At 36.2% G+C, this 22,041-nt stretch overlaps 3 protein-coding genes, 2 long non-coding RNA genes and 1 pseudogene across 5 annotated transcripts; 3 read left to right on the forward strand and 3 right to left on the reverse strand.

The window, feature by feature from the left end:
• Positions 1-215: 215 nt before the first annotated feature.
• On the reverse strand, positions 216-1,052 carry LOC126698866 (uncharacterized). Its single transcript, XR_007646616.1, has 2 exons — positions 600-1,052; positions 216-485 (listed from the first exon to the last, which is right to left on the reverse strand). It is a non-coding gene; the product is annotated as an uncharacterized LOC126698866 (long non-coding RNA).
• Positions 1,053-5,118: 4,066 nt separating this feature from the next.
• On the forward strand, positions 5,119-5,480 carry LOC126698869 (uncharacterized). Its single transcript, XR_007646620.1, has 2 exons — positions 5,119-5,231; positions 5,355-5,480. It is a non-coding gene; the product is annotated as an uncharacterized LOC126698869 (long non-coding RNA).
• Positions 5,481-5,561: 81 nt separating this feature from the next.
• LOC126701147 (serine/threonine-protein phosphatase 7 long form homolog) lies at positions 5,562-8,130 on the forward strand. The gene is made up of 5 exons (XM_050399272.1): positions 5,562-6,118; positions 6,215-6,305; positions 6,477-6,875; positions 7,125-7,928; positions 8,038-8,130. Exons 1-5 carry the CDS (start codon positions 5,562-5,564, stop codon positions 8,128-8,130), a joined length of 1,944 nt encoding a protein of 647 aa, XP_050255229.1.
• A 1,518-nt stretch (positions 8,131-9,648) lies between these two features.
• On the forward strand, positions 9,649-10,754 carry LOC126701148 (GPN-loop GTPase QQT2-like; annotated as a pseudogene).
• Positions 10,755-11,542: 788 nt separating this feature from the next.
• LOC126698850 (uncharacterized) lies at positions 11,543-13,914 on the reverse strand. The gene is made up of 2 exons (XM_050396355.1): positions 11,830-13,914; positions 11,543-11,720 (listed from the first exon to the last, which is right to left on the reverse strand). The coding sequence occupies exon 1, from the start codon at positions 13,810-13,812 to the stop codon at positions 11,830-11,832; it is 1,983 nt and encodes a 660-aa protein (XP_050252312.1). The 5' UTR covers positions 13,813-13,914; the 3' UTR covers positions 11,543-11,720.
• LOC126701149 (phosphopantothenoylcysteine decarboxylase subunit VHS3-like) lies at positions 13,889-14,610 on the reverse strand. Its single transcript, XM_050399273.1, has 2 exons — positions 13,991-14,610; positions 13,889-13,901 (listed from the first exon to the last, which is right to left on the reverse strand). Exons 1-2 carry the CDS (start codon positions 14,608-14,610, stop codon positions 13,889-13,891), a joined length of 633 nt encoding a protein of 210 aa, XP_050255230.1.
• Positions 14,611-22,041: the final 7,431 nt, after the last annotated feature.

Below are 22,041 nucleotides of genomic sequence, written 5' to 3' on the forward strand. Positions count from 1 at the left end.
CAAATGTTAAAAAATGCTTATATAAAAGGCACAACCAGAGCGCATAAAAACTAATAATTTCTTCTCAAAGACAAGCTAATAATTATGGTTCTCATACCATCTAGTAATAACAAAAGGAAATAACCATTTATGCTAGTAGTAGGGCCACCACATTCACTTGTTATAAATAACAAAAATTCATTGAAATTTTTATCCACAACCAAATGAACAAAACCTAAAACAAAAAGCCTTTAAAGCTTAGCTAAATTAGCTTCACAATATAAATAAGTGATTTTAGTGTTTCAAGAAAGCCAAAATAGCTACATCTTCATTATGATCCCAACTAAAATAGATATGAGTCATGTTCTTTATATCTAAAATTTCATGAACAATTTCTCCCAAAAAAAAAAAAAATTCATGAACAAAGCCAGCTTCATGGTCTTCACTAATCCCTCCAGCACCTGCCTTTTCATGAACAAAGCCAGCTTCATGGTCTTCACTAATTCCTAAAATGATTACATTAGAGTGTAAGAAACTAAGAATACACCCTTAAAATTTATTACATAACTGAGCAAGACTGAAATTTAAAGTTCCGTTAAAGTTTAAAAGCAAGACCCCACCTCCTTTAGGATATTGGAAAACAAATGTTTCTGTAGGGAGGAAGGAATAGTCCTAATTCATGTCCCTCAATCTGCATAAATTTAGCAACATGGTAATCCTCCATGGGATGATTAGCTTTCCCTTTTACTTGGCTGAAACCAAACTTGATTAACCCTTCATGGCATCTTCCTTTGCCAGAGCTAGATGAGGAACGCCCTCCTACAAGCTACATAACAAAACTATAAATAACAAAAACCTCAATATTAATCTTACATGTTTTAGAGGCAGTTATACGGTACAGATGCAAACAAAAGTACTTGCAAGTTGCAACTTTGAAAACCATTTGCATGAGGCTGCAAGAAGAAGATTAAACGAAGAAATTACTATATTTAATCAACAACTATCATTACAAACAAATGAAGCATTGAAAGTTAGCAAGATAGGAAATTTTTTTTTCTTTTTCTTTTCCTTCTTATTTTCTATTAGTCTATTTTGCTATGTTTATGATGGTTCTTTTTTGTTTTTCTTTTCTTTAGAGGGGGGAGACAGGATAAAAGAAGAGGATCACCAAAAGTTAGTTATATAAACTGCAAGTCAGAAAACATGCAGTTGGTTCAATTCCGATCATCAGTTCTTCCTAAAATATGTGGCCTAACAGTGTAAAAATGTCAAAATCTCTTATACCCAATTTCAGCAACCCTGCAAATATCAGTCCAATTCTGTGCTAAAAGTCCCCCATCAAACTCACTAAAGAAGCAAGAAGATAACTTGAACAGTTGAGCCACTCAAACTAACTAGATGTGCCATCATCACCTTCAAAGCCCCCCGATTATCCATTCTATACAATTGATTATACAAGAAGGAATGATCAATAATCTCACTAAGAACCTGCAAACGTTGAATAATTCAACTGAATAACATCACAAAATTATCATATTCACTCAAGAGTCTATACCCCTACTAAGAAAATTGGAGACACAAATCAATCACACAACACAAATAATCCTCTAACAAACAATTAAAGACTATACCTTTTCAGCTTATTGGTTAACCTTTTCACAACACAGAACATATTGATTGGTATTAGAGACAAACTGATAGACACATGAAGTTAAAAAAAAAAATCCTTTCCTTAGAGTAGGAACCACTAAAACAGCAGAGCCTATCCATAAAAGGAATTCAACAGCCACTTCAACTTCTTCAACTAAAATTTCAACATCCAACCCCTGTAGCCACTTCCAACCCAGATTTCAACCAAACCCACCTCCCCAATTTCACAAACTGCACAATCAAAAACAATAGTTGATCATTATAATATGAAATGAACAAAAACCCTTCAACTATTAAAACCCTAAAGCCTCAAAGCCTCCCAAGAAAAAGCCACAAAAGCTAAAAACAAGTAACAAGAACAAACCAAAACTGGGTTATTGAGAATTTCCTCCTACCGATCCAACTGAAAGCCAAAAATGGCTGAACTTTGTTGTTTTGGCTGTGATTTTTATGCTTGCTCCTCTTGTTGTTATTAGCTTGCACACAAGCTATTGAATAAAAGAATGATAATTTTTATTAATAAATAAAATAAGAAAAGAAAAAGGGAGAGAGCATGAACACCCTTGCTAAATAAACTCAGTACGGCAACAATTTTGTTAGTTGGCCGGATTCGGAACAATTTGTAATAATAGCATCTCGAGTTTCTGAAACTCGAGATCTAATTAGAACTCGAGTTTTAGAAACTCGAGTTCGTTGTTTTCATTCTACCTTACGTGGACAAAATTTCCACGTGGAGCCACGGGAAATCGAGTCTATAAGACTCGATTTCTTGCAACCAGAAACACAAAAACCAGAAGCACTTTCAAACGGCACATTTGAAAGTGACAGAACCTTTCAACCTCACTCACTCTAAGACTCCGCCCTCTCTCACTCTCAAACTCACTCTAAAACTCCGCCCTCTCTCACTCTCAAACTCAGTCTGAAGCCGTTCGTAGCGCCGTTCGTAGCCCGCCGCTCGTAGCCCGCCGTTCGTAGCGCCGTTCGTAGCCCGCCGCTCGTAGCCCGCCGTTCGTCTGCCGTTCGTGCTCTCTCTTTTCAGGTTCTGGGTTCTCTTCTTCTCATTTTTCTTTATGCAATTTTTTGATCTGTGTGATGGGTATTGTAAATTTGAGTTGTTTTCTGTTTTGGGTTCTTGAAATTTTGGGTTTTTGTAGCTCAGTGTTAGTGGTAGCACATCTCATGAAAGAAATAGAGATTCACTGCACCTAATAATCTTTTCTCACTTTCTCCTCTAATTTCTTCTTCTGTTTCTTTTACTTTAATGTCTTGGTATTTCAGGATTTTTTGTCCCTAAAAAATCTGGATTGGGTTATATAAAATACCAATAAAGCTATTTGATTTCCATGGACATTCAGTGTTTCCCCCTTAAGTAACTGTCCGGTGTTAGGCAGATGATTTAAAAAGCCAAGGCTTGGCATGTATATTTAGAGAAATTTATTTTTCTTTTTTGGTGAAATATACAGGTGATACCTTGAATCATATTTGTTATTGAGGGCTTATTCTGAACTAATTGTTGATGTCTTTTTGCTGGGTCCATTTGTTGTAATTGTGTTAGAAGGCTTGTCCGTTCTGTTTATGGGAACAGGTTATTGAAGAAATTCTAAATTATTTAAGTAGTTTGTTCTGAGATTCTTCAAAATTTGGTGCTTATTAACTCTTTCCGTAGTGGTATATCTAATGACTCATTAAAGCATATCTTCCCATTTTCTAATGATAGCAACATCTTTTAAAGAAATAGAAACCTGGTTATGCAGTGATTCATATATGCATTTTTTTATGCTTGTTTCTTTTTACTTTATTGGGTATGCTATTTCCAATTTTGGTTCATCTATTGTGATAGTTTATAAAGTTTTTTGTGTGTTTGTTTATGTTATTAAATATGGGGTAATTGAAAAATGTTTAATTGGAAATGCTAAAAAGTTTTGGAACATTATGGGTGAGTTATTGTAGGACTAATGTTGTATAGGTTTTTTCACCTTTTAGTTGCTCATAGCTTGTTGAGAGAATAAGAAGGGTTAAAATTTTGGGAATTGGAATGAAAAATTTTGATGTTTAGCTTAGCTGAAATCATCACCCTTAGATGGAGCAGGCCCATACATCAAAAAGAGTTGCTTACTAATAAGAAAAATGTTTTCCATTTTGACCAATGGGTTGTCTGGAATTCCTATAGTTTTTTACTGACTCTGTGCATTTGGTAATTCGTTGAGCAGGATATATGTGAATTAGGGACCATTTTTGCTCCTGCTTGTATCGGTCATAGTTGGTATTTGTTGGTCGGTTTAAATGAATGAGAAAAAGTCATTATTAGATGGTATCTGATCATATGAAAGTTCCAACACACCATTTTAGGATATAACGATCAAATCACTTAATGTGCTCATTGACCATGAGATTTCCATAGTGCAAAGTGGGTTCTTGTTAGCTTTGATTATTACTGTTGTGTTGTTGGTTTGCTTAGATTATAAGTTGTGTGATGGCTTTGCGTTGTGTACTTGTATAGTCTTGTCCGAAGGTACTCTCTCTTTCTTCTGAGTGCTTTCTCGTTTTTGCTTCTTAGACTCCTCTCTCTCTCTCTCTCCAATTTTAGATTTATGAATTTCATGATTTGACCTAGGGTTTGGATCTTTTTGGGTTTTTTTGATTTTTTTATTATTTTTTTTATTAATTGTGTTTTTTTTAAAATGATTGAATTTGATGTAATTGGTTTTGCATCATGTTTGAATTTGTTGGTTTGTTCTACAAGTTGATGATTTAGTGGTTTTGCATGATTTGCTATAGCTATTGTCTAAGTTTAGGTTTTGGGTTTCTGGGTTCTTTTCTCTCGGCCAAACTGTTGAACATATTAGAACATAATAAACTAACCAAAAGTAAAAGTAAGTTCACAAACTCAAATTCTCGGGAAATTACATGAGGTTACCCTCTGTTGGGGCGAATTGTAAGTGGTTCACATACCCTCTGTTTAAGCCTTACAGTGACATTTTAAAGCCCTATAGTGGTGTTTTCCTGCAAATTTTTTTTTATAAGTATCAGGTTTAGGGAGCCATATAGTGGCGTTTTTAAGTCCTATAGTGACGTTTTAAAGCCCTATAGCAGCGTTTTTCTGTAATTTATGGAAATTGAGTCTTTAAAACTCGATTTTTACGTCAATTTTTTCTCACTTTAAACCCATCCTCTTATAAATCGAGACTTAAAAACTCGACTTTTATATTGGAACTCGAGTGGAGGAACACTCGAGATGCTAGTTTTCAACATTGTTTTGAAACGTGACAACTAACTAAATTTTTTAATATTTATTGTTATTTAGAAAAAAAATTCTGTTCTTATCTAGTTTGTATGCACTTGTAATGTTTAACTGTCATTTGAATCTTCTATATATATATATATATATATATATAATTTTGAAGGTGATGGAATGAAAATATATGAACTCTTATCAAACATTGGCACAGAGAAATTGGGGTTTTCATAACCTTTTTAATTGTCTTTGCAATATGGAGCCTCAGATCGATGAGGAGCTACAGTGCTTGCACCCCGGTCCGCTACAGGATTCAGTGTTGACGCGACAACCATATCACCGATCAGAGGCCATTTGGAATGGCGAGGTGAAATTTCTAGTTCTAACAACCGCTTTAATTTTTACGTTGACTTTGACTTTTAGTTAGCAAGTTCTTTCAAAGTTGTATTTCTAGTTCTAACAACCGCAAAAATTTTTATTGAATTTATAGGACCCGGGCCCACTTGTGTGCCGTGGTCGCACTAAGGAGATGGCAAACGTTCAGATGGAAGATAATCGGGTGATTGACATTATCAAATTGCTAAGGTTGGAAGGATTGTTTAGAGCCCCTTCCAAAGAGATCGATAATTGCCTAATATCGGCCTTAGTTGAGCGATGGCGGCCGGAGACTCATACGTTTCATCTTCCACATGGTGAGATGACAATCACCCTACAAGATGTGGAGGTAATTTTCGGACTTCCTATAGACGGTGAGGTCTTGGTTGGACTGACTGCTGTGGAGGATGGGACTTGGAGGGATGTGTGCGGGGAGTTGCTTGGATTTACTCCGCCGAATGACAATAAAACTTTGGTGGGCCAAAGAATTCTCATCAGCCGACTTGTTGAGGCCATTGCAGCACCACTGCCTGAGGACGCAACAGAGATTCAGATACACCGGTATGCCCGGTGCTATATTTTAGCGCTAGTAGGGGATAAACTTTTCATGGACAAGTCAGGAGATAGGGTGCATCTGATGTTCTTGGAGTTTATGCGCAACCTTCGTGATCTGCGGCAGTATAGTTGGGGTAGTGGTTGCTTGGCCTGGTTGTACAGGGAGTTGTGTCGAGCAAGTGAGAAAGGCGCATCGCAGATTGGTGGGGCGTGCACCTTGGTCCAGTATTGGGCATGGGCAAGGTTGCCATTCTTGTGCCCGAGGATAGAGCCCCCACCTGGATGTGATTATGGCCCATGGCCATATGCTCCACTTGCATTTAAGTAAGTGTTTTCCTAATATTTAATTTGTTATGCAATGTACTCTTCTTAATAACTAAATTGTATTATCGTTCTTATGTTATTTGCTCATAATTGTAGGTGGGTGCGGGTGCGAAGCCCGAAGAGTAGGCCAGGTGGCACGGCCTTGATCCGCTATCGCGAGCAATTAGTGACAATGCAGCCAGACCAGGTAATAACATTCAAAAATTCGGTTTGGTTATAATAATTTCCCTTAAGAATATGATTGCTTCATCCTTTAACATATCTTTTGTTAAAATTGTGGTTTTTCCTTTTATCTATGTATTCTCCCTTCTTTCACCTTTTAAGATGCTATGATAATTGTTTTTTGTTTCTATTGTAGATTGTGTGGCAGCCATATGAGGCAGACTTCGGCCACCTTCCTGAGTTCTGCGTTGCAGGGAGGGATACGTGGACAGCCAGGGTGCCGCTTCTGTGTTTTTGCATAGTAGAGAGACACTACCCGGACCGTGTCCTTCGACAGTTTGGGTTGGCGCAGCAGCAGCCTGACGATGTTTTCTACGAAGATAGACTGCATAAAATTGACTTACGTGGGAAGGTGGAAAAGAATTGGAGGGAGGAGCATGGACCGTATATCATTTCATGGGAAATGAGACGACAACAACTTTGTCATGCACCTCCTCAGATTGGTGAGATGCCCCGCGATCATGCCTATTACGTCTGGTACCGTCCGGTCACTCGAAAGTATGTCGACCGCAACAGCGCTAAATTAGATATAATGGTAATGTGTTCTAATTAGATTTTATTGCCTATTTCGTTTTACTTGAGTACATGTATGAACGTAGAATCAGTTTCTATGAATTATAAAAACATATCTGATTAAAGAGTTTCTGTTACATATAGTACTCTAATAAAACTGTTAGTTTCTAGTTGAGTATTTGAGTAGATTAGTAAGTACTATATTGCCTATTTCATTAATTTATACATAACTGTCTCAAATATGATTGTACTGGTTCTTTCTCCGTTTCAGATTCAAAGCCATTTAGCGCTGTTGGCGATGCTTCCTGAAGGCAGCGAAGCTCACAACCATGTTCGGCGTGTCCTAAATAATGTGGTTGGCCTTGGTCGTGATCCTGTAGCAAATGAGGAGGCAGACAATGGCCATGAGACTGAACCAACAGCTACTGAAATCCCAAGCACAAGCGCAGCACCCATAAGTACACGGACCCGTGCTCAGCGTGCTATTGCAAGCCCAAGCACAAGCGCAGCTAGGGGCCGTGGTCGGCCTGCTACAGCAAGCCCAAGTACAAGTGCAACCAGGGGTCGTGGTATGCCTGCTACAGCAAGCCCAAGCACAAGTGCAGCTAGGGGCCGTGGTCGGCGTACAACAACCCCTCGGGTTGTAACTAGTCCTGAGATGCCTGCACCCATCCCGCACTCATCTCCTCAGCCTGAGGTCCCTCCACACATCCCAGATGCATCTCTTCAGCCCGAGGTCCGTTCACCCAGCCCACCTTCGCAGCCCAATTTTGATCTCGGTATTGATTACAATGTGACCCCTCCTATACTCCCCGAGACACCCTCTTACCCACCTACCAGCTCTACTGCACCCACTCCTGGCCTCTACTTAGAGCATCATTACCCACCTACCGCATCCTCATCTGACCCTCTAGGACCTCCGGTTGGGATTGACACTGTACAGCCACATACTGATGTACCAAACGAGCAACCCCCTCATCAGCCCTCACCTCCACGAGGTAGACCACAGCGCACTAGAAGAGCACCCACTTGTGGGACAGGTGGACACAAAATAGGACACCGAGGTAGCTCTATGGTATGATAACGTTAATTAGAATTCAAATGCATATATTTTGTAGTTCACTTTCTTCTAATGATAACATTAATTAGAATCTTGATTGCGGAACTTCTAATGGAATTTGCAGCATGATGATGAGCCTAAGGATGATGCCCCGCAGCCGCCTCCCTCGCCCAAACATTACACAAGGGTTAAAAAACGCAAAATTGGCGAACCTTGAGTAAGTGCTAAAGTCATAATATTTTAGCATTTTTCTTCTTCTTCTTCTATTATTCTTCTCATAGTTTCTTAATTTTTTGCCTCATAATTGTTTATTATCAATTTATCACTAGAGAGTAGAGAGCTTGGGTTGTGTTGTGTTGGAGCAGAATTTGAAAGATTGATTCATGTCAAATTTCTTATCTTAAAAAGTTAATATTTCTAATGTAGTGATTCATCAATTAGTTAAATGTCAATGTTTTGCCAAAGATCCTTGTAATAGAAACTTCATTTTTTTTTATTGAAATTATTGCTAATTTCGTGTTTGTGAGGCATGATTAGTTGTATGTTGAAGGCTTAGGCAGATTGGAAAAAAGAATGATGTAGGTCATTTTACTTATTGCATCTTTTTGTACCATTGCCTGGTTTTCTCAACTGTGCTTAAAAAAAAATATTATAAAGGACCTATATAAACAAGATGATGCATATGTATGAATGAGACTTTCCACTTGGTACTGTTTGGGAAATTTCGGTTCAAATATGAATTAGTTTCATGGACAATCACCCCCCCACCCCACCCCCAGGCTGGGTGTCCCCCCTAAATTGCACCACCTTTAAGTTTTGCTGCACGGATACCAAATTTAATGATTGAGAGATTCTTCATTTCCATGATGCAGCAAGTCAGATTTGAATGAGGAAGAATTTTCTGGGTTCCATTCAACTGTGAAGCATGGTGATATTGTTGGTGTCAAAGGGTTTCCACGTTTGTGATGTTACTACAATTGGGTAGTTACTAACACCTTTTGAATTTTATATATATATATATATATATAGCTGCTCCTTATTGTATCAACAACGCTATTTAGATTTGATGTTGAATATGGAGGTTCGACAAATTTTTGAGACAAGAACTCGGATCATTAAATATATTCTGCACGTTCTTGAAAATCTTGATTTCTTGGAGGTTAGTTGAGTAAACTTAGGAAATGAAGGAAAGTGTATGATTTTACATTTTGAGCGCGTTTATATATATATATATATATATATATATATATATTAGTTCATCTTTCATGTGTTTTATCTATGTTTGGTGGTTGAGAAAACAAAGGAAAGTAATAGGAACATACAGACAAAGAAAAGTGTAGAATTGTACATTTTGAGTGTTTTATTTCTTTACTTTAAATTAGTTCATTTTTTTGTGTTTTTCTCTGTTAGTTGTTTAGAAAATAAAGGGAAGCGTGCTTTTTGAGTGCTTTGATATTTTAGTTTTACTGTGGAAAAGATCTTTGAAAGAATGCCAGTAGTTGCACCCTAGGTATATATGAATCTAGGTTTTGCTAGCTAGGTCCCAATTTTTATAAATATATATAAACCCATGATTCGCAGATTCAGTATCTGAATTTTTGTTTTTTGGTTTTCTGTAACACTTGTAGTCCCTGATTACTGTAAGATTTAGCTTAATTTATTTTTGGATGAATAGATTTAGCTTAATTTTGTTAGTTGGATGATGCACAGTACTGATTTTTCATTGATTGAATCTATGTCAAAGGCAAAGGGTACAGAAAAAGAGGAGCTTGCTGAGACAATGGATAAGCTAAATATTGAGGGATCATCATCTGGCCAGGCTGGGACTTCGTCAACCAACTTCAAGAGAAAACCAGTTATCATCATTGTTGTAGGGATGGCAGGTGATTAAATTAACCCTAATCGGTTTTGTTTAAAAGTATTATTGGTTGTCTTTTCGTTGATTTATATGGGTTTGGATTTTTGGGAACTTTGTGGTATGTTTACTGTTTGGAGATAAAGACTGAAAGATGTTATACGGATTTTCTTATGTTGGATGTTGCCTCTTGTGCTGGCATTCAACAAGACTGATGTGGCTCAACATCAATTTGCCTTGGAGGTTTGTTTTTACTTGACCCTTCAAGTACATAATTTTCTGAAAATGCTATATTTGACTCTTCCTTTTGCCTCTTTTAAACCACGTATTTGGTATGATGGTCTAAATCTGATTCTGCAGCTGTTTTCTCACCCTTTGCTTGGGACACTAATTTTTTCTCCATTCCCTTTATCGTCTAGTTAACTTGCATATATATACTAGCAGATTTTGTTTTGTATTTATATCCTTGTCTTGAATGCTGATGTGCATGCAGTGGATGGATGACTTTGAGGCCTTTCACGCAGCAGTAAGTTCAGACAGCTCATACACATCAACTCTAACTCAGAGCCTTGCCCTTGTGCTGGATGAGTTCTACAAGAATTTACGGTCAGTTGGTGTGTCTGCTGTTTCTGGTGCTGGAATTTACGGTCAAGGCCATTGAAGCAAGTGCCGAGGCTGATCTTGACAAGAGATGGGCAGAGAAGCAACGTTTGGAGGAAGATCGCAGGAAGGAGAACTTCGATAAATTGAGGAAGGATATGGAGAAATCTGGGGGAGAAACTGTTGTCTTCAGCACTGGTCTGAAGGACAAAGGAGATAGGAGTAAAACCATGATGGATGAGGAAGATGAAGAAATAGAAGATGATGATGATGATGATTATGAGATCCCTATGATGATGAAGATGCTATAGATGAGGATGAGGATGAAGATGAAGAAGTTTCCAAATTCTCCTTTTAGTACAGCTACAATGCTAACAAAATTTTCTTGAAGCAAAACTTTGTATAGAATTTTCACTAGTGACTAATGTACTAAACACTGATTTAACGGCATATAGTTTTGCATAACGTGTGATTTTAGACTTAAATTAGTGTTTTAATAATGTGTAGAGACTTTGCCTCTAGTAATTTCCAAATGTAATCCAAAGGCTAAGATTTTAGACATTTGCAAAAATGGTGGTTGAGAGAGTGAACATTTCATTGTTGCTAATCAAAATTATGTCAATGTTGATAGTCATATGTTCTCTTACATTTATATATATATATATTTTTTTTTTCCTTCTTCATAGATGGTTTTTATTAGTTTTCTTAACAAAATATTGTGCTTTGCATTGCAAGAATGTTTTAGGAATTTTGCACCAAAATGTGTCATGCTCTGTGGATCATCTTTCTTGTATATAAATGGAATTTTTTTTCCCCAAATCCCCTATTTTTGTAGGCTCTCGGCCTAAACAGGGGATTTGGGGAAAAAAAATTTCCCCAGCTGGAACTCGAGTCTTTAAGACTCGAGTTCCACTGGGGAAATTTTTTTCCCCAAATCCCCTGTTTTTGTAGGCTCTCGGCCTAAACAGGGGATTGGGGGAAAACAAAATTTCCCCAGCTGGAACTCGAGTCTTCAAGACTCGAGTTCCACTGGGGAAATTTTTTTTCCCCCAATCCCCTGTTTTTGAAGGCTCTCGGCCTAAACAGGGGATTTGGGGGAAAAAAATTCCCCAGCTGGAACTCGAGTCTTAAAGACTCGAGTTCCAGCTGGGGAAATTCTAAACATGCCCAACCACGCTTAATTTGCAGTTCTAACCATACTACTCAAATCACAATCTTCATAAAGGTACATTGGATTAAGAATTACAAGTACATTCAACAAAAGCCAAAAAGTTCACATAGCCAATACAACGTAGTCACTTTTCCTAACATCGTCGGTCCACATGACAAAAACGTCATCCATGGAAGCATGCCTGAAAAACATAGAGTAATCACGTTAGGAGACAATATACTAAACAATAAGTAAACATGGAATGAATAACAATTATTTAACCGATGCATAACTTTTTGCCATCTACCTACCTAGTCTGGAACATGACCGCTGGTGGAAGCGCCACGGGACTGCGGACATTTTCTGCGGTTATGCCCGGAAACATGACACAGTCCACATGTCTGCTTGGGTTGACTCTCTATGAAATCTGCATCCTCCCTCCGCCATCCCGGTTCTCGATTCTTATTCCTTACCCCATCCATCTCATTCCTTATTCTCGACTTCACTGGTCGACCTTTAGCCCGCAACAATGCTGGATTAGGCAACCACTTTGGCCCTATGGGATCCCGCCACAACGACTGCGACTTTGGAATCACAAATGCATGCTCATAAGTGTTAAGGGCATTGTTCAAGCCATAACATGGGTGAATATATGTGGTCGAATCAATATGTAAATAGTCACATACTCTAATTGCATGTGAACAAGGGATCCCTATGTTTTGCCATTTCCCACAACTGCATTTTTTTTCCTGTAACCGAACTTCATAACTGTGGTTTCCCCCTCCTGCGCTACATGTGTTGAGTTGGGTAACTACTTGAAATATCAGCTCTTCATTGCTAAATGGCTTGAGATAATGTTTCTCGGATTTACACTTATTTGCATCCCACGTACGATTGGCATATTCACTCCATTTCTTACCCTCTGAGAACTCAAAATGGTATTCTTTACGCCGGTCATGGAAATATTGAACAACTTTGTTCCAAGTGAACTCAACTAATGCGGCAATAGGAAGACCTCGTGCACCTTTCAGTACACCATTGAAACACTCTGATATATTGGTTGTCATTGCCCCAAAACGTCTCCCACCATCATGTGACTGGGTCCACATATCCACAGACTCGCCCATTAGGTATGTGTATGGAAGATAATCTTGATTCTTTTCCTTGTCATCCTTCCCCGTCACCTTCTTCTTATTCCTAATGGCCTCAATTTCCACCTGCTTAATGGACTCCATTATGGCATCAAATTTCACCACCTGAGTAGCATATCCCGCTTTCAACGCCGTTGACTTTAGAGTTGAGTTCTGAAAATGGGTGTTGAAGTTGCTAACAACATGTCGAAGGCAATATCTATGAAATACTGGTGTACTTCCATCTTCCCTTCTAGGCCAGTTTGCAATGGCGTTTTTGATACCGAGATGTCGGTCAGAAATTATGCAAATTCCTTCCTTAGGTATCACGTGGCCAATCGTATCTCGGAGGCACTGTAAAAACCACCTCCAACTGGACCCTGACTCACAATCCACAACAGCAAACGCGAGAGGGAATACCTTGTTGTTAGCGTCAGTTGCCATTGCGACCAACAACTTTCCCTGATATTTACCATACAGATGGGTCCCATCAATACTGATAACCGGCTTGCAGTATTTGAATCCTGATATGCATGGACCGAAAGACCAAAACACATAATGCAACAATACGGCGTCATCTTCATCGGTGGATGTGATACGATAGAACACTTGGGTAGTCGGGTCCTGATCAATATATGCCATTAGCAATTTTTGCAATCTTTGGTAAGACTCTTCCCAATTCCCAAACATCATCGCAATCGCCTTTTGTTTCGCATCCCATACCTTGTAGTAAGAAGGCTTCTGCCCACTATATTTCGTCTCTATCATGGATCTGAGATGCTTAACTGGGGTAGTGTGATCCTCACATAACTTCTTATGGATGTCTGATGCAATAAAATTACAACTCATCATTCTACCATCATTTCGCACCCCAGTCGCTATACACGTGTGAGGACCCACATACACGGTGACCATCCATAGTTTGTGGAGATCGGGCTTCATAACTGCGCAGACATACCACTTGCATGACTCATGCACGCATTTTGCACAAAGTTTTTTCGTCGTCGACCTAATGATCGTAAAATGTTTGTTTTCCTTGAGGGCACAAATTGTTAATACGTACTTCACCTCCTCTTTATTGGCAAAAGCCAACCCTTTGCACAAATTCATCCCCTCTCTCCAAGTAGACACAAATGGCATATCAATATGTGAAGGATCAACCATATGTTCCCAAGTATTTGCAGAGAATGACAATGCAGGAGGTGCGTAGGCAGGGATTGTATTCGTAATGTTTTGGACACTAATGACATTGTCTACATAAGGTTCACTACCATCCAATGTCTGATCGTCAACAATGTCCCTCTCAAAGTCCCCAAGGTCTCTGCCAATCGTGTCTTCATACTCATCTCTATCCACAAAATCTTCACCATTAATGGCAATATTCTCATCAACATAGTCGTCATCATCATCGTCATCATCATTGTTAATGGCAGTAGTCTCATCAACATAGTCGTCATCATCATCATCATCATCATCATCACCATCAACATGAACATCACCATCGGCATGAACATAATCATCCTCTACATGTGTAGAATACTCATATTGAGCATCTGGAACCATAACCTGTAAGCTTGTAGTCGTTTGTTGGATATCCTCTTCCCAAACTGCACGCGGCTCCAATTGTATGTACAACTCAATGTTAGTTACTTCACCTATTCTTTCCAACTTGTCAAACATGATCTTTACATGTTTGTCTGTTTCTATCACCATATACTTGTAATTAATCCGATGCTTCAAGATTTCGTTTGGCATACGATAAGTAATTTGTATGTTGTGTATAGCAGGATTCTCACACAACTCTTCCATGATAATCTTCTTCAATTCGTCAAGGGTCTTCAACCTACGATCAATTTGGGTATAATAGGTCTTTATACCCGGCCCTTCAAATGGCAATCCCTTGTTCGCATTGACATTCTTAAGCGGACCACCGTGGTATAGGATTATATCAATTTCAGGCATTGTGAACCTGTTCAAGTCAAGTTACTATGTTAGTTAGTTGATAACAAGAACACAATTTAATCAACTAACACACACAGACAATTAAAACTAACGAACCATCCAGTTATTTCACCAGTACATGCCCACAGGTCCAGACAACAGCAATAACCACCCAACCTTAGTTGCAAAACATTGGAGTCGCCTATTGATACTCAACAAACTAATTAAGGTAGATCTTATGTAAACATATGGTTCTGATCCAGACTTTAGAACAGAAATATAAGTTACCACACTCAAAACCTTAGACCATCGCTTGGCAAGTAATATACCATAATACAAGTTAAAAACATGGTATGAGCATTACTCTAAACTGTTTATGATTAGTCATAAGGCAGAAAACAAATGATATCTAAACTGGATGAGCATTACTCTAAGGCAAAAAACAATTCATGATTACTCTAAACTGTTTATGAGCATTACTCTAAACTGTTTATGAGCATTACTCTAAACAAATGAGCATTACTCTAAACTGTTTATGAGCAGAAAACAAATGAGCATTACTCTAAACTGTTTATGATTACTCTAAACTGTTCATGATAACAATTCCAATGTTAAGATTTTCATCAAAGGCAGAAAACAAATGATATCACCTAATTCCTTTACCATAGTCCGTACAATTCTAAATAAAACTTATATTTCTTAGCTTTCAAACAAGCCTTAGTTTTCCACTAACCTTATCAACATAAAAAGATCAAATAATTCTCAAATGTCATTTCCAAATACCAAATCGTTTCCAAAATGACCAATTCCTTATACAGTCATGTATTGTAGGTAACCACATTTTAAGATATTATGATACCCATTCATTCCATTCAATCACTACCCATTTCATACCCAAAATAATGATGAATAAAGTCAAAAATAATTGTAACACACAAAATGGGCAAATAAATACTCAAAAAATTAACACTAACAAAACAAACTTCTATAACACACAATATAAGTAAATTAACTAAGTTATGTCAACTATGTACAAAATAATTAGTCAAACTCTTTAACCCACACCCATAGACAACTAATACCCAACTACAATGACAATCAAATTATGCAAACCCTTACCTGAGATATCAATTTGTTGAGAGGGAAGAGCAGTGAGAGAGGCAGTGTGATGAGTGAGAGTGAGAGGCAATGTGGTGTAGGAGTTATGGGTGAGTGAGAGTTAGTGAGGGTAAGAGTTAGTGAGGCTGAGAGACTCAGTGAGGATACTCTGTTTTTGGGTGAGAAGGCTGTGTAGAATGTTAGAAAGTGTGTTATACGGGCTGAGTGTTCAGAGTGTTCTGTTTTAATAATTTTCCCCAGTAGAACTCGAGTCTATAAGACTCGAGTTACTTGCATTTTTACCCCACGAACGTAAAGTGCTGTAGCTGTAGTGGGTAATTTAATTTTTAGGATCTCGAGTCTTTAAGACTCGAGATCCTTGTATTTTTATTTAATTTATTTAGTACACAAAATAAATTAAATAAATTTGGTTAAATAAAATTTGTTTAAAAACTCAAGGATCTCGAGTCTTCAAGACTCGAGATCCATGTATTTTTATTTAATAAATAAATTAAATAAAATTTGTTTAAAAATTCAAGGATCTCGAGTCTTTAAGACTCGATATCCTTGTATTTTTATTTAATTTATTTCATACACAAAATAAATTAAATAAAATTTGGTTAAATAAAAGTCGGAATAAAATTCAAGGATCTCGAGTCTCAAAGACTCGAGATCTAGGTGGCAACAGTGTCCACGTCAGTTGGAATAAAATAACGGAAAGCGAGTATTTGAAGGTCGAGTTTTTTAAGTGGATCTCGATTTTTTGAAACTCGAGATGCTATTTTCCAAAATTGTTTCAAACGTTGTCTAACTTACAAAATAGAAAGGCTGAAGGAGGTTATTTCGCTCAAAACCTCGAGAGAGCATATTTGAAACCTTTTTTCTTAAAAGAAAAAAAGTTTGTGAGACGAAGGAATTGAAGGAGAGCTATGTGTTTCTTTATGGAGGTGATTTTTTTTTAGAACCGTTCGGAGGAGACTTGGCAATGAGAAAGATAGATCACTAGTAGAAGTATAGAACAAATCGATTCGATGCATACAAAAGACAGAACTCACCTCCTTGCGAAGTCCGATGTAGGAAGCGGTGATTTTAGGTATTTCCGATGAGAAAAAGGCTAGTATGTTCGGAACCGGAGATCCGGGCTAGTAGCTGTGCCGTGAAGAGAGAGCTTCATCAACTTCTCTACACCCGATTCTCTCCAACCTCAACCTTGCTCTCTGATCTGGGTCTAAAAAGCGCTCTCCGAGGCGTGGGGGTTTGGCTTCAAATGGTGAGTTGATGTTTTGGCTTCGATTCTACTGATGGGTCTGAGTTGGGTATGCTGGCAGCGGTGACGATGAGGTTGAACAGGGTCGGCTCTAGTCATTTTCGGGTCTCAGGTGAACAATTAAAAAAGGCATTTTTTATATTTATGTATTAAAAAATTAATATTTTTATATTATAATATATTTATTTTAAATTTGTTTTCTGCAAAACGTAAAATATTTAATTAAATTTTGTTTTTAAGTTTTTCTAACATTTATTTTTGGAGATGCAAAAGGGATAATTTTTCTTTTTTTTTTTTCATTTTTTTTTTTTTTTTGATAATCCTTTAGTAGTATTATTATTATTTCCCTTTGTTTTTGTTTTTGATTTTGTTTTTTTTTTTTTTTTTTTTTTTTTTTTCTTTTAGTTACACATGTGTTCCATTCCCTTTTTGAATTGAAGTCTTTTGTTGTAGTAATACACAACTAATAAAATAAAACCAAAATGCAATTGAAGTCCATTCCATTCTAACGTTGGATTTGGAATAAAAATAAAACTTATCCCATAAAAAAAAAAATAAAACCCAAGTTTAAAAAATATATACTGTAAAGTAAAACCAAAATGCAAGCCCACAAGTTTTTTTTTTTTTTTTTTTTTTTTTTTTTTTTTGAGGAAAAGCCCACAAGTCTTATTAACAGCAATGTCAACCACAACACATATTTAAAATACTGCGTTAAAGAAAAAAGCAACGAACCTAAAATACAAGAGTCAAGACTAGCAGCAACAGAGAGTGTGTGTCAAAGAAAGAGATATCAGATCTTAGATCATAGAAGAGAGAGGAAAATAAACTCATATTAGAGAGGAGAAGACTATACCTCAATCGATATGTTGGGGAAGGGATTCAAATTAGATTAGTAGTGATTAGTGGAGAGGAAGAATGAGATTATGCAAATGGCTAAGGCAGAGCTAAGAGAGCAAGACAGAGAGAGAAACAGTACGGGTAAAAAATTTTGGGATTTGGGATTTTTGATTTGTAATTGTTTTGTGTGTAATTTTTTTAGACATAGCTTATAGTTATTGTTGGTTTGTCTAGAGGTTAAATAACTTTATTTTTGGGACAACTGATTTTGTTTAGACCAGAGGATTTTCTTCTTGTTCTTGGGTCAAAGGGATGGAGTAGATTTTATTTACTTCTTCATTTTTTTTTTCCGAGATTCATTAGGGGCCAAAAATAATTTGTTGATATGTTGGGGAAAAGTTTAATTTTTTAGGCTATATATAGGCTACTCATTTTTTTTCAAAATTTTGGGGCCTCCTTCTACTAGGGGGCCTTAGGCCATTGTCTAATTGGCCTAGTGGAAGGGCTGGCCCTGAGGTTGAGGGAAGCGTGGAAGTTGAGAGAGTGGTGGAGGCAAGAGAGACACCAGTTGAAGTGGGAGAGAAAGAGAGAGGAGAGAGTGTTATATTGAAAAGTGAAGCGAAAATGAAAAGAAAAGTGAGCACACGGATTGCGAGCGTGGATTGGTGAGGTGTCAAACGCTTAAACCATTAGATTAAATCTATGCCTGAGAATAGAGCTATTGCACACCGTGCAATACCCTAGGTATTGCACGGGATATGGATCCACAATAAACACATAAAAAAGCGAATAAGAAGAAGATTAGAACAACACAGACATTGCAGAGACCACAAAGAAAAACGGAAAGCTAAGCAGAAAAGAGACTGAGATACAAGAGAGATGCATCAGACCATGAAATTTGTTGAGAAATTATCTTAGGTAAGTGAAAAACTACAAAAAAATCTATGTTTTTGTTTCGGGCCGGTATCCATTTTCCAACCGAAATTTGGTATTTCGGTCGATACAGCCGAAACGCTCCTAGTACTGTCGGTATTTAAACCGGTACGAAATGTGGATGTTTTTGTACCGTTTTAGGCACCGGTATGGAAAATAACAGTCGTACTGGCCGATATGGTACGAAACTAACTACCTTGGTTCATCCTTATAAGAATTTAAGCATAGATTAAATTTTCATTATTTTTGACAATTTTTATTTGATTCCTTTTTAATTTATATATTGTGTTGGTTTAAATGAATTTTTTCTCAAGTTTTCAGATGATAGACTTTAGATAAGATGTTCAACTTTTAGACGCCAAGCATTGATTGTAAGTCTTGTAAATGGAACAAATAGAGATAAGAAATTAAGAATATGGTCCATTTTGGTCGGCCTTAGCTTGATTTGTCTAGACATCAATTTTCTCTCTTGCCAAAAGTCTTACTTATTTTAGGTGGAAGTTTCCTTGATTATTACTTGTATACAAAATTCCAGGATCATTAAATTGGAATAGGTCCCTTACTAACGTAACCAATTGGAATAGGATGAAATTTCTTCCCATCCACACTAAACATTGTGTACACTCCAAATTTTTTCTACATCTCATAATTATACGTTGTTGATGGGTGTCATCCAAGTCAACCATGATTAAGAGTTGTAATTGAGACTATGACCCAGAAGCTTTACTATTCAATACTTTGCGAGAAAAATTAAACACTCATTTGATGTAATAGGAGACTATGGAATTTGACAATGTATACACTGGGATTTGTTCTTGATGTTGTGAAATTACTATAGGTACTAAAAACTCTAGTTTGATTAGTTGGCAAGTCATGTTCTTTAATCGTGAAAAGTATACAATGGAAAACTTTTATATTCCTACAATAAATGTTTTGGAGAGAAAATTGTTAGCCCCTTCATCCCATTGGGACCTCCCTATTTATACAAAGGAAAAAGGGTCCAGTATTCCTAAATGTGACTTAGTTACATGGAATTTTTCTGTAATTGTGCCTAGATTTCTTTTAGAATTTTAATTATAATTTTAAACTCTAATTTGTTGATTTTTATATAATTTTTGTGGTTTGATTTTGATTTAGCAAAGACATATTAGCCAAAAGAAATGAAGGTAGAGCTATTAAAGAAATTTGTACTTTTGGATTAGCAATTATAGATGGCTAATGCTGCATTGTCATTTGCGGTTGTGGTATGAATAAGCGATATATTGTTTGGGTAACTGATTGAGGCAAAGTAATTAACCATATTAAAAGGGATTAGCATCTTTTTCTTTCTCCTTTACCATTTGTGGTATGTATCTGCCTTTTTCACATATGCTCAAGTGAAGTACCCATTAGGATTTCCCTTAATTATGATAAACATATTAATTTTCAAAGTTCTATATTTATTAAATGAGATATATATATATATATATATATATCAAGGGCCATGTAACTGAATTGGCACCTCTCCATACACAAAGTGTCTGGGGTTTAAGGGAGAAAAGGTTCAAATTGCAGGAGTCAGGGAAAAAATGTTCAAATTGCGGGATTAGCAGCACATTATAATTATTTCTAAAATATATATATATATATATATATATATATAGAGAGAGAGAGAGAGAGAGAGAGAGAGAGAGAGAGAGAGAGGGATATTGTTTTCCTTGAGCTAAAGCAGTTGCGATGGAAGTGTGGAGTGGATGGTTTTTTTTTTTTAGTCCTTAAGTATTTTGTATTGTTTCAAATGAGTAATGGCTCCTCTTAGGCTCTTACAATTTTTGGTTTATTGATTTTGCAATCTATAACTTTGATTCTTCTTTACCTAATAAAGTTTGGAATTTTCTATAAGTATATTTTTTCTTCAAGAAAATGAATAGAAATCTCCCTTCATGTTCATGCTCATGTTAAAGTTCATATTTGTATCTTTTGCAATACTCAATAAGTTGTTTACTCATTTTGTGAATTATCAATTGTAGTTAAGAAAAAAAGTATAAACACAATACTATTCAATTAAACTAACGTGAAAAAATTAAATCTATTAGATTACAAAAATGGACATGAAAATAAAAATTGCACAAAAAATTTCTTAAATAGAATTAAAATAATTTTTACTAAATATTGTTTATCAAGCAATCATGTACTAACTAACAACATTCTAAACATTACGTGCATAACGGGGTGATGAAATGGTTGTTCAATTTATTTAAGAAATGTGATCTAGCTAATAGAAATTAAAAAAAAAAAATACAATAACTTTCATGCACAGTCATGAATTACACGTTTACATATATCTTATGCATTTTATGAGTTTTATTTTATATAAATGTATTTCATAAAATTAACAAAATTTATCATAAAACCCTTCATTGTATTTTTTAAAATCACTACATAAAAATGAAAGAAGATTTTTTTCCCAAAAAAATGTTCTCCAGTCATAATATTTACCAAAAAAAATCATACCAAAAAAAATCGTGCAATGCATAGGCCAATAACCAGCCTATATATATAATTAAAGCCAAAACTGAGAGAAAATCCAATTAGATTCTAAATTAGATTCCAATTGTTGTCTAATTTTACGCCACGTGTCCAATTTTAGGTTTTTTTTTTTTAACATTGATTTCCAAATACCGATGGACTTACTATTCCAAATACATTGCAATATACTAGCTTTTCTTTTTTATGAGATAGTTTTTGTGATGAGATAGTGGCTCGTAAAAAAGGGCCATATATGGGACTGTGATTTCATGAACAACATGTAATTTAAAATAGAGTGATGGTAGGTAGCTATACATACATACATATATATATAGCTAAAACTAAAAGAAAATTTAATTAAATTCTAAATTTGAGTCTAATTTTGTGCCACATGTCTCATCTAATTTTTAAATTTGTGTGTCAAGTGAATTGTTAGGTGTGAAATTCAAAGAGTCTAAAATCAATTAGATTCCAAATTGAATTTTAATTGGAGTTCAATTTTGCGCCATGTATCCCATCCAATATTTTAATTTTTGTAGTTGGTGAATTATTTGGTACAAAAACCAAAGAGTCTAGATCCAATTAGATTCTAAATCATATACACACACACACACACATAATTGTGATTATTTTTAAATGTACATGTGCATATGCTCGGGGTTATACACTGCTTTTATTAAATGAATGTATCAATTTTTAAACACAAAATAGAAAAATAATTAGGAAATTGATTTATTACCTTTTGACATGACACTAATTATATTCATTACCATGTTTGTTTACAAGATTTTTATAATATAATTGGTAAT

The sequence above is a fragment of the Quercus robur genome, chromosome 9, assembly GCF_932294415.1.
Source record: "Quercus robur chromosome 9, dhQueRobu3.1, whole genome shotgun sequence".
Taxonomy (NCBI): domain Eukaryota; kingdom Viridiplantae; phylum Streptophyta; class Magnoliopsida; order Fagales; family Fagaceae; genus Quercus; species Quercus robur.

Bases quoted from the DNA above. Each gene is read 5' to 3' on its own strand.
- LOC126701149 (XM_050399273.1), bottom strand. From the start codon at position 14,610: ATGCCTGAAATTGATATAATCCTATACCACGGTGGTCCGCTTAAGAAT.
- LOC126698850 (XM_050396355.1), bottom strand. From the start codon at position 13,812: ATGGTTGATCCTTCACATATTGATATGCCATTTGTGTCTACTTGGAGA.
- LOC126701147 (XM_050399272.1), top strand. From the start codon at position 5,562: ATGACAATCACCCTACAAGATGTGGAGGTAATTTTCGGACTTCCTATA. The intron at 6,119-6,214 runs GTAAGTGTTTTC...TCATAATTGTAG, and splicing joins TATGCTCCACTTGCATTTAA to GTGGGTGCGGGTGCGAAGCC. The intron at 6,876-7,124 runs GTAATGTGTTCT...TCTCCGTTTCAG, and splicing joins GCGCTAAATTAGATATAATG to ATTCAAAGCCATTTAGCGCT.